The sequence below is a fragment of the Tachypleus tridentatus genome, chromosome 6 (assembly GCF_004210375.1).
Source record: "Tachypleus tridentatus isolate NWPU-2018 chromosome 6, ASM421037v1, whole genome shotgun sequence".
NCBI lineage: Eukaryota > Metazoa > Arthropoda > Merostomata > Xiphosura > Limulidae > Tachypleus > Tachypleus tridentatus.
The window spans coordinates 72,059,639-72,078,173 of NC_134830.1; the positions used below are offsets into that span (position 1 = coordinate 72,059,639).

Consider the following 18,535-nt stretch of genomic DNA (forward strand, 5'->3'; position numbering starts at 1 on the left):
GTTTCCAATGTCAGATATTCAGGCCACTCAAAGACATCTTGTCGTGGTTCCCTGACATGTGCTCGTTGTGGAGGCAAGGACCACGATGCCTGTGACTGTGACATGAACCCACATTGCGTAAACTGCAATGGTTCTCACCCCTCTTACTTTCATTCTTGCCTAAAATGGTTGGAGGAAAAAAGAGGTGCATCATTTGAAAACGACACATAACATTAGTTATCCTGAGGCTCGGAAATTGCTGTCCACAACTCCATCTCGGACATATGCTGCTGCACTTCATTCCACAACTACAGTGGGAGTGCAGACAGATCTCTCTGTGCCTCCAAGAGAATCGTTTTCAAAACAAATGAAAAGTTTTTTGACCTCCGTTTTTAAAAAGGTTGATGAATCGACTTCCACACCCATCTTTGTTCCTCCCATACCTTCCAACAAACCTCAAGATCCACATCCTTCAGTTTCAAATACAGGCATTTCTTCTGATACATCTTTTTCTCCCACCACAAGAGACAAAACAATTATTCGTTCGCGTCCTCAGTCACTGGATTCCCCTTCCAATAACAAAAACCTGCCCACCCGACCCAGAGCAGGATCCATGGAGGTTGATAGACCTCCTCCGACTAAAGACAGTAAAGAAAAAAGACGTGGTCATAAACCGAAGGGTTCTCCAGCCACTTCACCTACCCATTTTTAAAAATGGCCACCTTGATACAATGGAACTGTCGAGGTTTACGTTCTAATCTGGATGATATCAAAACGCTGATTGCTTCCTACCATCCTGTTTGTCTTTCTTTACAAGAAACATTTCTCAAAACTGCTGATACTGTCTCCATTCGGCAGTTTTCTCTGTACAGAAATGGCAGGTTGTGTGATGGTCGAGTACATGGAGGGGTGGCACTGTTGGTTGATCAACATGTGCCCACCCTGTCTTTGTCACTCAACACACCCTTGGAGGCTATAGCCATCAGTGTTTCCTTGGGTCATACCATCACTGTTTGTTCTCTGTACCTGTCCTCTGGAGAGACATGTGATCAATCAGATCTTGATGCTCTCGTTGAACAGTTGCCATCTCCATTTCTAATCCTAGGGGATTTTAATGGACATCATCCCCTCTGGGGAAGTGCTATTATTGATGGGAGGGACCAATCTGTAGAGCGGATGCTCTCTGATCACAATCTTTCTCTTTTCAATACTGGTTCTTCCACTTACTTTCATGCACCTAGTCAGTCCTTTACCGCTATTGATCTCTCAGTTTGCTCTCCTTCATTATTCTCCCATTTTTCATGGAGGGTTGACAGTAATCCACTAGGCAGTGATCATTTTCCGATCCTTTTGAGAGAGACTGGCCGTGGTCGATGCCACCCTACCCGCGTGCCCCAGTAGAAGCTGGATCAGGCAGACTGGTCCACTTTCACTGCTCTCGCAGAACTTGATCCTGCCATCATAAATCAGCCATCAATAGACGACTGTGTAGCAGCGGTAACTGACTGTATTACACATGCAGCTGCTCAGTGTATTCTTAAAACCTCGACACGTTTTCCATGATATCCTCGTCCGTGGTGGAATCCTGCTTGCCTCTTAGCACGGAAGGCTCAAAAGCGGGCCTGGGATACTTTTTGTAGATATCCCACACTTTCAAACCGGGTTGCTTTCCAACGGGCCCGTGCACATGCTAGGTGGGTAAGATGTCAAAGCCAGAAGGAATCTTGGATTAAGTTCACAACCAGCATATCTTCTACCACCAGTTCTAAGATCATATGGGACAGGATTTGAAAGGTTAATGGGCACTACAATTCTGTCCCCCTCTCGATCTTACTCTCTGATGGTCAGGAGGTGACTGATGTTCGGAACATCGCTAACACTCTAGGTGAAAGCTTTTGCCGGGTATCTAGCACTTCTGCTTGTTCCTCCACCTGCCTGACCATCAAGACTCGGGCAGAGTGATCACCTCTTTCCTTTCGAACTGACTGTTTCTTTGACTATAATTGTCTCTTTACCCTGGTGGAACTAAAAATGGCCCTTCATTGGTCTGCCAGAATGTCTGTTGGACCTGATGATATTCATTATGACATGCTGCACCATCTATCTCCTGCTTCTCTTGATGTCCTTCTGATTGTTTTCAACTGGATCTGGCAGGAGAATGTTTTTCCTGATGCCTGGCACCAGGCTATTATTTTACCTTTCTCTAAGCCAGGGAAAGATCCCAAGATTCCTTCAAACTACCGTCCAATTGTTTTGACGAGCTGTCTCTGTAAGACATTAGAAAGGATGGTTAATGCTTGTCTTGTTTGGTTTTTTGAATCAGACAACCTCCTCTCGCCCACCTAGTGTGGGTTCTGTCGACAGCACTCCACCACAGACCACCTAATTTGTCTTGAAACATCTATCAGAGAAGCCTTTCTCAACTGCCAACATCTTGTATCAATATTCTTTGAAGGCTTACGACACAACATGCAGGTATGGCGTTTTGCAAGACCTCCATACATATGAGTTATATGGCCATCTACCCATGTTTATTAAAAAATTTTTAATGGACAGGAGATTCCAAGTTTGTGTGGGTTCGACACTTTCCCGTTCTTTTGTACAGGAACTTGGAGTCCCTCAAGGCTGTGTATTGAGTGTTACACTCTTCAGTATAAAGATAAATGCCATCACTGAACAACTCCCTCTCACTGTTGCGAATGGGCTGTATGTCGACGACTTTCACATCTCATGTCAGTCGTCAAACATGAGATATATTGAGCGGCAACTACAAACTGCCCTCAATTGTGTACGGAAGTGGACTCTGGAGAACGGCTTTAATTTCTCTCTCTCCAAAACTGTATGCATGCACTTTTGCCGTCGACGGGGTATTCACCCTGATCCTGAACTTCATATCGGTGAAGTTTTACTGCCAGTGGTCCCGGAGACCAAGTTCTTGGGGCTTATCTTTGATCGTAAACTGACCTTTATACCACACTTAAAGCAGCTTCGGGTCAAATGCACAAGAGCACTGAACATCCTCCGTGTTCTCTCTTCTACCAGTTGGGGGGCAGATTGCTGTTCAATGTTAAAGGTATATCGTGCTCTTATTAGATTGAAACTCGATTATGGATCAATGGTCTATGGCTCTGCCAGACCCTCGGGCCTTAAAGATGCTGGACCCCATTCATCACCAAGAACTTCGACTCTGCACTGGGGTTTTCCGTACCTCTCCAGTTCAAAGTATATACATTGAATCTCATGAACCTTCTCTACACCTTCGCCGTTTGCAACTATCTTTACAATATACTTTGAAACTTCATTCCTTACCAAAGCATCCCAACTGGAAATGTGTTTTCCTTCCTTGGTGGGCAGTACTTTTTCAGAATAGACGATCTGTCATTGCTCCGTTTGGCCTTCGCATCCGGGCGCAATTGGATGAATTGGGTCTGTCCTTGGATAACATTGCAGATTCCGCAGGTTGGCCCATCCCACCATGGCTTATTACAGCCCCCAAATGTGACCTTTATTTCAGTCACCTAAAAAAGGCAGATACTCCAGATTGGAAGTATTCAATGAATATCTTTCAAACAATCATTCAGTTCCCATTTATACAGATGGTTCCAAATCAGGTAATTCAGTGGGCTCTGCTATGGTTTGCTATGGGTCAGTAGTTGCGCGCAGAATCCCTTCTACAGCTTCTGTGTTTACTGCTGAACTGTATGCCATATCTCTTGCCCTGGATCATATTGCAGCTGAGCAGTACTCCAACTGCATTATTTATACTGATTTGCTTAGTTCTATACTTGCCTTGGAATTGCTACACGTTAGCTCACATCCTATTCTCACTGATATTCGAAACCGACTGGCCCATTTCTCATTAGCAGCTACTTCAATCCAGTTTTTCTGGATACCAGGCCATGTTGGTATTCGTGGGAACGAGCTTGCAGACATGGCAGCTAAATATGTTTGCTTCAGCACCATCACTCCTATGCCTATTCCGTACATGGACTATGGTGTTGTTTTCAAGGCTCGGCTCCGTGCCAACTGGCAGTTCACTTGGAGTAAGCAACGTGACAACAAACTTTTTCAAATCAAACCCAAAATTGGACTTTGGCCATCTAGCTTCCGTAAAGTTCGGAAGGAGGAAGTTGTTCTCACTAGGCTACACATTGGTCACAGTTTTTTAACTCATCATTTTCTTTTATCTGGAACTGATGCACCAATGTGTAGTTTGTGTAACACTCAAATCACTATCAGCCATGTTTTACTTTCTTGCCATCGTTACAATTCTCAACGATGGCAATATTTAAACATATTTTTTTCCCAGGGTCAGTCTGTAACATTGGACAGAGTTATTGGTGATGGTGACTCTGTCCACCTTGATAATGTTTTTAATTTTTTAATGGCCATTAATCTTTTTAATCTCATTTAAGTGTTGCATATTTATTCATTACACCTTTTTAATTGTGGTTCCTTTTTTACAGTTTTAATCTCTCTCGTTCAATTTGACATTGGACAATGGCCAGAACATTAAATAACTTGACACCAGGACTGGAAAGGCTAACTTCAGGTGACTAACGCTACTGTTTGAACTATACGTTTGAACTACTCATTAGTCGTCCTGGCGAGTTGTTATTATACTTTTGCTGCATATCATTTCACACTTGTACTACTTTACTTTTTAGTACTGGCCATATTGACTCATAACCAGGACTGGAAAGACCAACTTCAGGTGACTGACGGTGATTTTTATACTTACCTGTTAGTCTTCCTGGCGGGTTATGATCATTACCATTCTGCTACAGGTAGTCCTTTACAACTTTGTTGACTGGATGTCAACATTGATTTTTACGCCATTTTCTGTTTTAATTGCCGTTTTGCTTTTATCTTCAATTACTTTTACAAATTTTACTCCATTTACTTGACTTTTATCTTTTTACTGGACATTTGGCTACTCATTATTACGATTTTGCGAAGTGTCTTTTAAAACTTTTATTCTTTTACATTTTAATAAAAGCTGCTATGACACATAACCCGGAACCAGGACTGGAAAGGCCAACTTCAGGTGACTGATGGTGGTTCTTGAACTTACCTGTTAGTCTTCCTGGCGGGTTATGATCATTACCTTTTTTGCTTGAGTAAATACCTTACAACTTCTTATACTCTGCCTTCTATCTTAACATTGTAGACTAGGTGTCAACATTGGTTTTATACTTTTTTGTTTTACCTTCATTTCCATTTATGTCTATTACTACATTTATTTATTTTATTTTTTTACATTTTTACCGAATGTCTGGCGCAGATAGCCTCGCTGCTTTGTGCCATAAAACACTAAATCAATCAATCAATCAACTTTTCAAGCTCTTGATGCACAACCATAAAGACAGATTTTAATAGCTGCCTAAAAATAATCTTAATGAAATGTGAATCAGAATTTTGAAGGATATTAATGTTTTAAATTCATTTATTGTGTTGTTGAAGTTGAAAATGATGACAATCTGCAAAGAGAAAACTGTAATTTATATTGTTAGAACTTTTTAGTGTTAATTGAAAAATTTTAAATTAATTCTAGTGACTAAAAGTACAAATCATGCTACATATGAAAAGCTAATATCCTGTTGCATAAATACAAAATAATGTTCTTATTGATGAAACTTTGTAGAATGGACAGTGACTGCCTGTTGTGGAGACACAAATGTAGAGAACGACGGTTTGAAACACTTGCTGTCCATTCTACAAAGTTGCATCATGAATACTCTGCCTAAACAATCTATCAAAGAATGTTCTTATTATTGTTTTTTTTCAGAACCAAAGCATGATTTGTGAAACCAATAAACTTGAATTTGTTTACTATATAAGTATAAAGAAATTAAAGTATATATATTATAACCACAAAATTTTCAAACCATAAACCAAAACACATTAACATGAATTTAAAAAAAAATTAAACATACTACACATTTTTAAGAAAAGGATTCTAGGATACAAACTACATTGTGGAATTATAAAATGAATCCTGTGTTTTGAAGGTGACTGTGGAAGTAGGACCCACATTACGGTGGGGATACACTATATATGTGTGTGTGTGTGTATTCATGTTAAATTATTACTTGAATACAATGTAAATGTATAGAAACTTTTAAAAAGTACCTTTTCATTTTAAGTAATATAAAAGAGTTTAACAAAATTTATTTAATTAAAGAAATATCTGTGTTAAAGATTTATCAAAAAACTTTATATGGCTTTGCAATAATGATGTGATAGATAATTTTTTAAAGATGATTAAATATTAAATATTCATCATAAATGGGTCATAACTACTTTACATCAGTTTCCTTATTTTTATAAATGGTTGTTTCATGTGATAAATATGTCTAAATCATTCAACAAGTCTAAAAATGATTTAATATATAAAGCTCACAATTTAAAAAACTTACCTAAATTTATAAGATTCCACTGCTTGGACTGCTGAAACATGATTTGCATTACCAGACCTTTATGTACATTTGTTTTCAATTTTCGTCTGATACATGAAGGTGTAATATCATGTTATTAATCACAGTAATATTCATTTGTTTGAAACTTCTCCATTTAATAGCTAAGTATTACAATGGTTGGTTTGTTAAATGTGCAGATAAGGTTCCGTGGTGCAAATCCAAACACAACCAGAAAAAAAAGGGAATTCCATATTTTGCTGCCATATGTGCATTCAGCCTGACAAGAGTAGCCCAAGAATTGATAGTAAATAGTATTAAATAGCTGCCTTCCTTCTAGCCTTCATTTCAAATCTAGGTACAGTTTGAGCAGATAGCCTTCGTGTAACTTTGCACAACATTTGACAAACTTTAAATTTGAACTACACGTGAAACTCTCTATAAGAAGTCATTTTTAATGTAACATTAATACCAATCTTCATTTAACTCTAGGACTAAATGCTTTATGTTGAATTTTATGAATTAGTATCTGGTTTAACTTTTCATGCAGAAAAGACTGATATCTTATTTGGAAGTAACTTGAAGAGGTCATATTCAAATGCCACCCCTCTTTGTCACTTTCTGTGTAGCTACAAGGGTACCTTCCTTGTTTGTTAACAACACACACAGACACAGAACTGTCAAGGAATGGTTCAGACAAATTAACTGTATTGCTATGAATGTACTATTATAGAATCTGTCCAATAAGAATAAAAGCATTAATCATGCTGAGGTTATCATTCTTGGAACTTAATTATACCTAATTTTATAAATAAAATAAAATTAGAATTTTAAAAACTGAAATATGACTTGAAATATATATTTTTTTACAGAACAGAATTGTCTATGTAGAACTATTTACTCTATGACATTGTCATGTATGGCGAGTTTTTCTACCAGTTTAATTTTTAAACTACCATTAAAAAAAAGTTCATGGTTGTTGGAGCTTGATTATTTATGTACATATACTTCATAAAATGTAAACATAATTTAGCTTTTCTTCCTGCACAAATGCATTTTTTTTCTATCTGTTCTCACCAAAAGACTTTTTATATATGCATTATTCAATTATAAAATCTTAAAAAAATAGTTATCGCATATTACAGAACAAGCAATAAACACATTTGGTAATATTTTGTGGAATACAGTTCATGTTGAAGTATTTTTAATTCAACTTAAACTTGGAACCTACACTTAATAATACCAAATTTCTCATATATTTATAGAGAAAAGATTTGTGTATACAAGAAATGTTGCTTGCAGTGTGAACTTCAAACATCATAAGTTGTGTAATGATCATGTACTAAAGTTTATTTTTATACAGATTGTTAATTTTTTCAGGAAGAGGAACAAACACTCATGCACATACACACAGTGTACAAGCAGGTCATCATGTTTTTCTCAACCTTCAAACTCTACGTTTCTACTGCATCCCAGATAATTATGAAATTATTGATTCTTCTTTAGACGATATCACTGTAAGTAAAATTTATGATGTTAGATTGGGTTTCTTTCTTAAGTGATTCAATTTCACTTTTTTTTTATAAATAATACGTAAATAAAATGTTTACCATTTCCAAAAAACATAATACATCTTTTTGCATTATTTGAAACTTCTCTGTGCATTTGCTTATCAGCTTGAACATGTGTCTAAGGTTATATCTATGACAAAGGTCATGTTAGCTTTCAAAAATTGTATTGTTTTAAACAAGGTTTCTAAAGTTCTGTATTTTCAACTAAAATATCTATTTCTTCTTTTACATATTGCATCAAAGTATTTAATTTCAAATTTACCATTATGTTTAGATTTAGTTAATATGCAAACAGTTATGCATCATCCAAAGTGCCTAATCTCAAACTATAAGTACACATGGTGATATAGGAGTTAACAGGTATTCCAGAGTTCTATGTTAAGTTCACACATTGTTGAACACTTAGAAACAATGAACATTTTACATCTTCGTAAGCATGTTTACAACAAAGTTGGAGTATTAAGCATTATATCTGTGTGTGTGCAGTTACTCTACTTCCTTACCACCAACCAAAAGAATTGATAGTCATAGTTCATTTTGATTTATTAGACAAATGCATGCATATCTAAAGCAAACATCTGTTATTTTGGATATCTTTCAAGTATCCTAGCTTCAGAGTCAAACAGTGTATAAGTTAGAATAATGTCAATTTATTTTGTAAATTAAAGACTGATAACTATAACTATGTTATAAAGTTTAAAAAACCATTAGAAACTTAATGAGAGTCAAAGTTAGAAAAATTCTGATATTATTTTATTAACACTACTGTTTAAGTGTTCCATACTAGCTTCTATAATTTATTTTTATGAAGATAACATGATAAACAGAAACATTTTTAAAGTTAGCTCTGCAACACTATAATAAAATTTTCAGTACATCTTACATGAACAAGGAGCCACTTCTATTATAATGATATAGTAATTTGATAAAGCAGTGACAACTGTATAGTCCTAAATTAATCTAAGTAAGTCAGCTAGTGTTAAAATAAGGTTAATATATTCTGTGGTAAAAAAAAGAAAATGTATCAGTTATCATAGTTTTACCTTCAAGTTTTAAACCCCATGGAAAATTTAAATAGATAATATTAGTTTTATTGTGGTGACAGCAGTGTTTAAAATCTCAACTGGAGGATGTGGCTGTATGGAATAGTAATTCATGCTTTGTCACTGAACTGCTATGGGTTTTAGCACAGACAGCCTTCATGTGGCTTTGTGGAAAATTCAGAACAAACCTATGGCTTTTGAATGAATGGATTTGGGTGGTGGTGTTTTTTTCTTTGATTTTTATGAGGAGGATACTTGAGCAATGGAACAGTTTTCATGTTACATTACATAAAAAACATGGCAATTTTAACCAAGTAATTTTGTTACATCAGCAGTATAGAAATACAGTAGTGTTAGTTTTTTATTTAAATTTCATGCATATATAATGCATAATTTTTTTGTTAATACAACCTCTGTTTAGGGCTTATCTGTTTCACTTTTTAGAAAAGTGGTCAGCATCTGACATTTTGTGGTAATTTTAGTCAAACATATGATTTTGATGAATTCAAAATTGCTAAATTCAAAAATGATGCTTGTCCAACAGGCAAACAGCTCTTTCACCTTCAAAATTGAAAACACAGTAGCCCCTCACAAACCCCAAAAATCAACGTGAAGAAAATTCCGTGTCTTAAGAATTTAATCACAATGTTTTCTTTGTTAAAGACCTAAAAGGTCTTTGAACTAAATAAGAGGGAATTATCAATAGCTGAAGCACTTAAAATTTTTTTAGGCAGAATTAGAGTAAATTAATCTATGAGACCTTTGTTTTTTTTATTAGCTGTATTTTTGTGCATCATTGATCCTAATGGTGTCCTTTCTCATCCTCCATTGGCATTCTTCACCAGGTGTGTGGATGTCCAAGTTTGAGGTTGCTGAGGCATTTCTCTATATTCTCATAGTGAATTCATTTTGTCTTTAGCTATATTTATATACAGGAATCATGTTCTACAGTTTATGGATCTAATTTTTAGTGTAGCATCAGCACCACATCTTCTGCTGGATTTTACAAGTTTTCACTATCTTTTAAGCTTGGCTTGGCCACCTCCCATCCAGTTACAGATTATGAAATAAGCAGTCAGAAACATACTTAAAGTTATTCTATCTTTAGTTTTGTGATCTTCCCTCAAATCTCAAATATTTTTGGATGAGAACACATGCTATCCCTTCAGTAGTTCTACTGTGACTAATTAATCTGGAACTTCAATCCACTGGATATTTCAGTCTCTTTCATCAGTAACAACATCTTAGTTTTTGAATGGTGGTTGGTTTATTCTATGAGTGGGTGTAAATAAACTGATTTAATGTTGGCCCTTTATATACATTTATGAGATGTTCTGTTTTTCAGGATTCATTTATTTTCATTTTCCAATACTGACTACACTCCTCAATTTAGTCTAATAGCTTAGACATTTTAATTTCATATAATAATGTTATGTTTGATGGTTGTCACCAGCATGAAAATAGTGATAACTTATGTACATATTCTTGTTATCAGTCATCTTTTTAAAATCTGACATTAAAGACTGAGTTTGCTGGTAGAGTTTTGTTTCTTTTATGCTGAATAATGTAAAATGTAGACTTGAAAGGTAAATTGACATGTGGTGTTTTTGAAGTCTTCTTAATGGTAGTAAAATTACTACAAGATTCTACATATTTACTGTTCAGTGAATTAAACATTGTCTTTAATAATTCTGTATTTGTAATGCAAATAAAATATCTAAAGGATATCATGAATTTTTGAAAACATAAGCAAAAATGCTTCAGGTTTATGTTTTCTAAAAAAGTATTAAAATAAGTTACCAAAGAATCTTGTACTGGTAATAGCATTTGTAATTTTTGGGAAATTTAAGTCACATAATACATTTTAAGACAAAAATAATGCACCACATATTATATCTAAATTATGTTTGCAAACCACAGTTTAAAAAAACAAAAGCAACTGTGTAATCAGTTACTGTTATTTTATTGTCATATATCATACTAAACTATACTTGTATTACTAAGTAATGTAATATTATAAAACATTTAGGGTCTTTAAATAATTTCTCCATTGTCTGTCAAGGCCTGGCATGGGCATGTAGTTAGGGCACTTGACAAACACAGTGCAGGTCATGAGTTTGAATCACTATTGTTCAAAACATGCTTGCCCTTTCACCCAGAGGGGCATTATAATGTGATGAAATCCTATTATTCATGAGCAAAAGAGTAGTCCAACAGTTAGTGTTGGAGGGTGATAACTAGCTGTTTTTCCTCCAGTCTTACTACTAAGTTAGGAATAGTCTGTGCAGATACAGTCATGTGAAAAAATTAGGATACCCTATGAAAGCCTGTGTATTTTTGTAACATTGTTGGATATATAGATATTTAATCTTAATTTTAACAATACTGAGAGATTATAAGAATATAACTAAACCATTAAAACTGAAGAAAAGACTTATCAAGATCTTCTGTAAATGTAATTTTACAAAAATGCATATTCTAATTGAGGAAAAAGTTAGGACACCCTACCTCTTAATAGCTAGTGTTACCCCCTTTGGCTGAAATAACTGCAGTGAGACGCTTCTTGTAACAGTCTCTGATATCGGTCTGAAGAAAGTTTGCCCCACTCCTCAATGCAGAATTCTTTCAGCTGTGAGATGTTTGAGGGGTTTCTTGCATGTACAGCCTGTTTCAAATCACCCCACAGCATCTCAATGGGATTAAGATCTGGGCTTTGACTTGGCCATTCCAGGACTTTCCATTTCTTAGTTTTCAGTCAGTCCTTGGTGGATTTACTGGTATGTTTTGGGTCATTGTTGTGTTGCAGGGTCCAGTTCTGCTTCAGCTTTAATTTTCTTACAGGTAGTCTCGCATGTTCCTCAAGCACCCTCTGATACACAGTAGAATTTATGGTGGATTCTATGATTGTGAGTTATCCAGGTTCTGCTGCAGCAAAGCAGCCCCAAACCATGACATTTCCACCTCCATGCTTCACAGTTGGTATGATGTTCTTTTCCTGGAATGCTGTATTTGGTTTACACCAAACATGTTCTCTGTTCTGGTGTCCATATAACTCAATTTTGCACTTATCTGTCCAAAGAACATTATTCTAGAAATCCTGGTCTTTGTCTACATTCTCTCTGGCAAACTTCAGTCTGGCCTTGATGTGTTTCATAGAGAGCAAAGGTTTCCTCCTTGTACATCTCTCATGCAAGTTAAACTTGTGCAGTGTCTTTCTGATTGTAGAGGCATGCACTTTCACATCAACAGTAGCCAGATCCTGCTGTAGGTCCCGTGATGACATGTTAGGGTGTTTGGAGACCTCTTTTAGCATCTTGTGGTCTGCTGTCGGGTGAACTTGCTTGGACGACCAGACCTGGGCATGTTATCAGTTGTTTTGAAAGCCCTTCATCTGTTGACTATTTTCCAGACAGTGGAATGGCTGATTTCAAAATTTTTTGGGATCTTTTTAAATCCCTTACCAGACTCATAAGCTGCTACAATTTTCTTTCTGAAGGCCTCAGACAGCTCTTTTGCTCTCACCATGGTGCTCACTCTCACTTCAACAGTCAGGAGCATACCAAACTGAATGTCTGAGGTTTAAATCAGGCAAGCCTCATTCAAAATGCTGAGTAACAATCTTCTAATCATGTGCACCTGGTGTGATACACTTATGTGTGAGTTGAGCCATTTTTAGTTGGAAAAAATGTGGGGCTGCCCTAACGTTTTCCTCAGGTAGAATATGCATTATGTAGAATTACATTTACAGAAAATCTTGAAAAGTCTTTTCTTCAGTTTTAATTGTTTAGTTATATTCCTATAATCCCTCAGTATTGTTAAAATTGACATTAAATATGTATATATCCAAAAATGTTACAAAAATACACAGGCTTTCATAGGGTGTCCTAATTTTCTCACATGACTGTAACTCTTGTATAGCTTTGTAAAAAATTCAGGGTGTAAACCAAGAGGAATAAATAAAGTGGATAGCTAGAATTAAATAAGGGACTGCACTCTTGCTCTGCTTTTGTTTGTTATTGTTGGAGTGGAAATTGTGTTACTAATCAATTATTTCAACTCTCCAAATAATTTTGTTTAGAGTTTACATATTGATTAAGTGTTATTTTATTACAAATTACACCTACATTAGATCTCTTGCATCAGTAATCAGAATGCTGTACCTGTTCTGAAAAAAAATCTTCATTACCGTAAGAGATGTAACTCGTAATAAAATATCCAAACACTTGAAATATGGCTATTGTGATTTTTTTCGCTATAATTTCTCATTAATTCATGGTTTCTCAGCTTAATCAGTTTGTATCATGACACACACAAAATAATCAATTTGACAAAATTAGTGTTTCTGAGTATTACTGTTCTCAATTATTCTAATGAGTTAAGTCCTACTTGAGAATAGTCAATTAGATAAAGTTAATTGGTTAATGTGCCTGGCAGTTAATCAGTTATCAAATTAGACTGATTGATGTTATTCCTTGTAGATAAATGTTTATAATTATTACATAGGAAATTTTGAATTGTTTGAAACTTCTGCAGAGTGCTACATTAGCTTTATAAATTTACATGATGCAGTTAAATATGTTGCTAGATGTGATTAACTAGGGGTTGAGTTAAAGCCAACAAAGAAATTTTTTTTTTTATGTGCACTTGAAGATAAGTGATTACAAAATTTCATAATTATAGCTCAATTTAAAATATAAACTCATAAACGAGCTAGAAAACTAAAATTACTTCAATTAAAAAGATAACCTTAAAAAAAAAGTAGAATTTAATAGACAGCCAACTTTACTGCTATATTATTAAGGTGTTTTCTGTAGTATGCATTATGAAGTGTAATTAACCATGTGTAAAATACTTATAACATGCTTATGAGTAATTTATATCTAAAGGCTATAGAATGTTCTTTTTTCTACCATGTTAAGGCTTGCTATATTTTTCACCGTTTGATTCAGTTTTCCTATTTTTATGTGTAAAAGTTGGAAAATAAAGAAATTAAACCTGATTTTGTGATTCATAATTTTACTTAATCTTTGTAACATTAAAATGGGCAGAATAATAATAGAACAAATTTCTCATTACTTTAATTTTAAGACGTATCCACTTAATAATCAAACATAAAAGTTTAAAACAACTGATTGTACAATAATACTAGTATTTGATTGTTCAAAAAATAATGGCAGATTTTAAATTTTAACTTTAATAAGAAATGAAATAATTCAAAACCAACTTTATTAATCAAAATAGGAACCTAGTTATTCTACACACTTTTGCCAATCAGAAACAAGATTATTTATGCCATAATGATGTAATTGAGGTCCTAGAACTAAAAAAATTCTTTAAAGCCATTCTCTACTGCTACTTGGTTGTTGAATCTTTTGTCTTGTAAAAGTTGCTCAAATGATTGAAAAGTAGTAGTCAGTAAGTGACAGATCTTGAGGAGTAAGGAGAATGAGTCAATATTTTGTAGCCCAATTTGTTGAGCTTCTGAAGCATTCTTTGAGCAATGTGTAACCGAGCATTTTCATGAAGCAAGGTTGGTTCTCTTTGATTGACTAATGCTGGCATTTTTTCATGCAACTTTCTATGCATTTTTTTCAAATTCTTGACAGTAAACACCTGCAGTGAAGTGATATTCTGGCCCTGGTTGAGCAAGCTGTAATGGATAATACTGGCTGCAGACCACTATACAGTGACCATAATCTTCTGTTGGTGCATCTTTGGTTTTGGGAAGTGTTTTGAAGTTTCATTACAATTGAGCCATTGTGAAAATCATTTTCTGTTGTAAAATATCCACTTTTTGTTGCAGGTGACAATTCAATCAAGAAATGGGTCATTTCTTGTTATGCAAAATCAGCATTGAGCACAGTTCGATTTTCATTGAGTTCATGCAGAATCCACTTGTTGAGCATTTTCATATTTCAAATTTACTTGAGATGGTCCAAAATTGTGGAAATGCCAACACCCAATTCCTGTGCCAGTTCTCAAACAGTTTGGCACTAATGCTCTCAGGTGGTTGTTTTCAACAGCAGAAGGACAGCCTCTGCCCTCCTTATCTTCAAGACTTGCATTTCCATTATGAAACTTTTAGAACCAACTCTTTACTGTACATGTGAAGGTAGTTCCTTTGCCCCATGCTTGGGTGATATTGTGAGCTGTTTATGATGTATTATAACCAAGTTTGAATTTGTGTAAAAAAAAATGATGCACAATTTTTTCCATCATCAGTTGTAAGAGTCTGAAATATTGAAAGTAAAGTTTTAGAAAAGAATAAATGAACATAAGAAAACGTTAGCTTTTCAATGGTATATATGATGTAAAAAAAAGACAGTTTTCTTATCCTTGTAAATGACTAAAATTTTAGTATAAAAATCATCTGCCATTATTTTTTGAAAACTTCATATACTCTTCAAAAAAAGAAATGCAAAAGGCAAAATTTGAGACAAATTGTTAGCAAGTTTATTTCGGGTAGTTCTGGATGACGTGTGAAACTTTGCACATTCACTACTGAACATCCAAAGTCTGCAAAGGCGAAGTCCACGCTCACTAGGTGAAGTTTAACGTCATTCAACATCAATAACGAGTATGCCCCCGTGAGCATCAATAACTGCTTGGCATCTTCTGTCCATGGAAGCGATGAGATGATGAATCACATCCTGTGGAATGGCTGTCCACTCAGCCTGCAAAGCTGCTGCAAGCTTTGAGGTTGAGGTTGTCGCCATCGCAGACGTCGGTCCAACTCGTCCCAAAGATGTTTGATGGGGTTTACACCTGGTGATCTGGAGGGCCAGGGAAAAACGTTGATGTTGTGGTGTCTCAAGAAGACAGTGGTGAGTCAGGCTGTATGAGGACGGGCATTGTCATGTTGAAAAACGTCGTTGACGTTCACCATGATGGGTTGCACGTGTGGCCTAAGAATCTCATCAATGTATTGTTGAGCCGTAAGATTCCCTTGAATGTGCAAAAGGTCTGTTCTGGCATTGTAGGCGATGGCAGCCCACATAATGACGCTACCACCACCAAATCTGTCAACATCCTGCACACAGTTTGCTTCAAAACGTTCACCTTGGTGACGGTAAACATGGGTCCTTCCATCCTGCCTACGAAGCATAAAACGTGATTCATCGCTGAACCAAACATGCCTCCATCGTCAATGAGGCCATACCCTATGTGCCCAAGTCCACTGCAGTTGTGTTTGACGATGTTGCTGGGTGAGGATGACGCCTCTAACTGGACGTCAAGGTCGGATTCCTGCATCTCGTAGACGGTTGCGTACGGTCTGATCAGAAATCCTACAGAGCCCTGGTATAGTTGAGGCAGTAGACGTCGCAATGGTGGTCCTATTTTGAAGGTGACGTAAAGTGCTTGGGTGGACATTCACAGCTCTGGCAACATCTGATTGAGATTTGCCTGCTTCCAAGCGACCAATGGCGTTGCGTTGTGCTTCAGTCAGTCTTGGCGTAACTGTATTGTGCGTCGGTGGCTTAACACTGAGCTATGGAAACCAAGAACCCGTCACTTTTATAGGGATTTTGCACATGTTGCACTTGCAGAACATGCAGATCTCTCAAACAAATTTATTGGACACGCATGCGTTTTGGCAAAAAATCCGATGTTTTCCTCCGTTTTCAAAGTGGACAACTTTTATTGTCATTTTGGTCTGATAATCAATGCCTTAACATGTGTAACATCACATACTCTGAGCTTGTAACGTTATTACATATATCTCTCTTTAAAATAAAAAAAATATCCTTTTTGCATTTCTTGTTTTGAAGAGTATATATATATTTCAGTACAAGGTTTTGTCTCTAACATTCTAGTATCAAATACATCTAATCAAATAATTCTTTGTGATTATACTAGTTCCTTTCAGAGCAATTAACTTGGTACAAATAAAAAATACTGTGTGCACTTTGATGTTTTTTGAATGTTATATTTTAATTCTTTGATTCTTAGTGCTTGTAGAGTTTTTTGTTTAGATTTTTTTCTGTATTTGATATTTTAACATTTGTAAAATTTATGTTGTGTCATTTTTAATCATATGTTAATTTATGTTTGACTTCATTTCTCATGTTCCTTACTTCTGATTACCAGATGTAAAGAACATAAAAAAATTGAAAAGCAAAGTCAAACATAAATGAACATGTAAGTGAAAAAAAATTGAAAGCAATAAAAAGTGAATAATTAAAATACAGCCCAAGTAAAATATCAGGAGCACTGTTATATTTGCATAAAGTGAATTATATTTTAAACCAGATGGAGCTAATATTTTTGTAAATAATAATTTGACTAGATGTTTTTGTACTTTGGTTGTTGTATGTAATCATGCCTAATATGAACATAAACAGAAATCTAAAACTATTTTCATTTTGGAATATGTTTTTGCACAAACTGTGACTGGATTCTCCATCTTTTGTGTGAAAGGAATTTTTTAATTTTATTTTATGTTATGAAAAATAATTGAAATTTGACTTCTGTTATTTTCATCATCCCATGCTTTTGTGTACATTTCTCATGATTGTCTTATAATTTGTCCTCTCAGGTTCCTGTGACTTATTTTTCTAAGTAAATATTAGACCATCCACATGTGTTATAAATAATGATAAAAATATAATTATTGTAAAAATGTTCTCTCTTGTATTTCAAAAGTATGTTTTGAAGCCAACATTTACTCCAGAAGATATATCAAAGTTAGATAGAAATGAAAAAATGTCCAGGGCTTATGATGGGACCACATATATGCCAGGTAATAGGGCTGTTATTATATATATTTATAAGCTAGTTTGTGTATTTAAACTTTAGATTATTTTATAAACTTTAATCACCTATTCATAAATTTAGTCAAGTTTTTGTATGTTGGTGTTTTATGAAATAAAGATTAAAAAAAATTATTGAGGTTGGTAACTGGAATATGATTAACTACTGGTCATTATTTTAAGTAGACAGTTATTAGTTTTACTGGAATTGTTAAAATGTTTAGCAAATTGAATTTTAGTATAAGTAAGGTAAAACAAACTGCAAATTTGTTTTATGTAATGTGTTTTGATAATTTCATATATATTTTAATCCATATGTAGTGTTTAGTGTAGTGTAGTTCAAGAAAATGTTAATGTTTACTTCACCAGTTCAAAGCAAACATTAATCAAATGTTAATTTATTTTGAGAAAACATTTTTTTAACATCACTGATATGCTCTCTGACTCATTTAGTCCCACAGTGATAAGTCTGAAGGCTATAACACTAGAATTTAGCATTAGATTTTTAAAACACTTAATTGTAAACAACTAGTATAAGAAAATCACAATTAGATTTTGCCTTGTAAATTATACTCATTGTTTTATTTAGGCATATTAGTATAATTACATACATGTTTGTTATAACCTAAAAACAAAGAAAAACAAAAATAATTTAAAAGATAATAAAAATGCTGCACTAATTAAAAGATCCCAGGGTACAAGCTATAATGTGGGATATAAAATGTATCCTAGGGTTTTGAAGGTGACTGAAGAAGTAGGATCCACATTGTATTGGG

The 18,535-nt window shown here is 34.8% G+C and overlaps 1 protein-coding gene across 1 annotated transcript in view; it reads left to right on the plus strand.

The window, feature by feature from the left end:
- The window catches only part of Usp39 (ubiquitin specific protease 39), a 42,284-nt gene that overhangs the window by 8,011 nt on the left and 15,738 nt on the right, over nucleotides 1–18,535 (plus strand). The window contains exons 4-5 of the mRNA XM_076505464.1: nucleotides 7,776–7,912; nucleotides 17,653–17,749. Of these exons, the coding sequence (XP_076361579.1) occupies nucleotides 7,776–7,912; nucleotides 17,653–17,749 (234 nt within the window). The remainder of the gene's footprint in view (nucleotides 1–7,775; nucleotides 7,913–17,652; nucleotides 17,750–18,535) is intronic.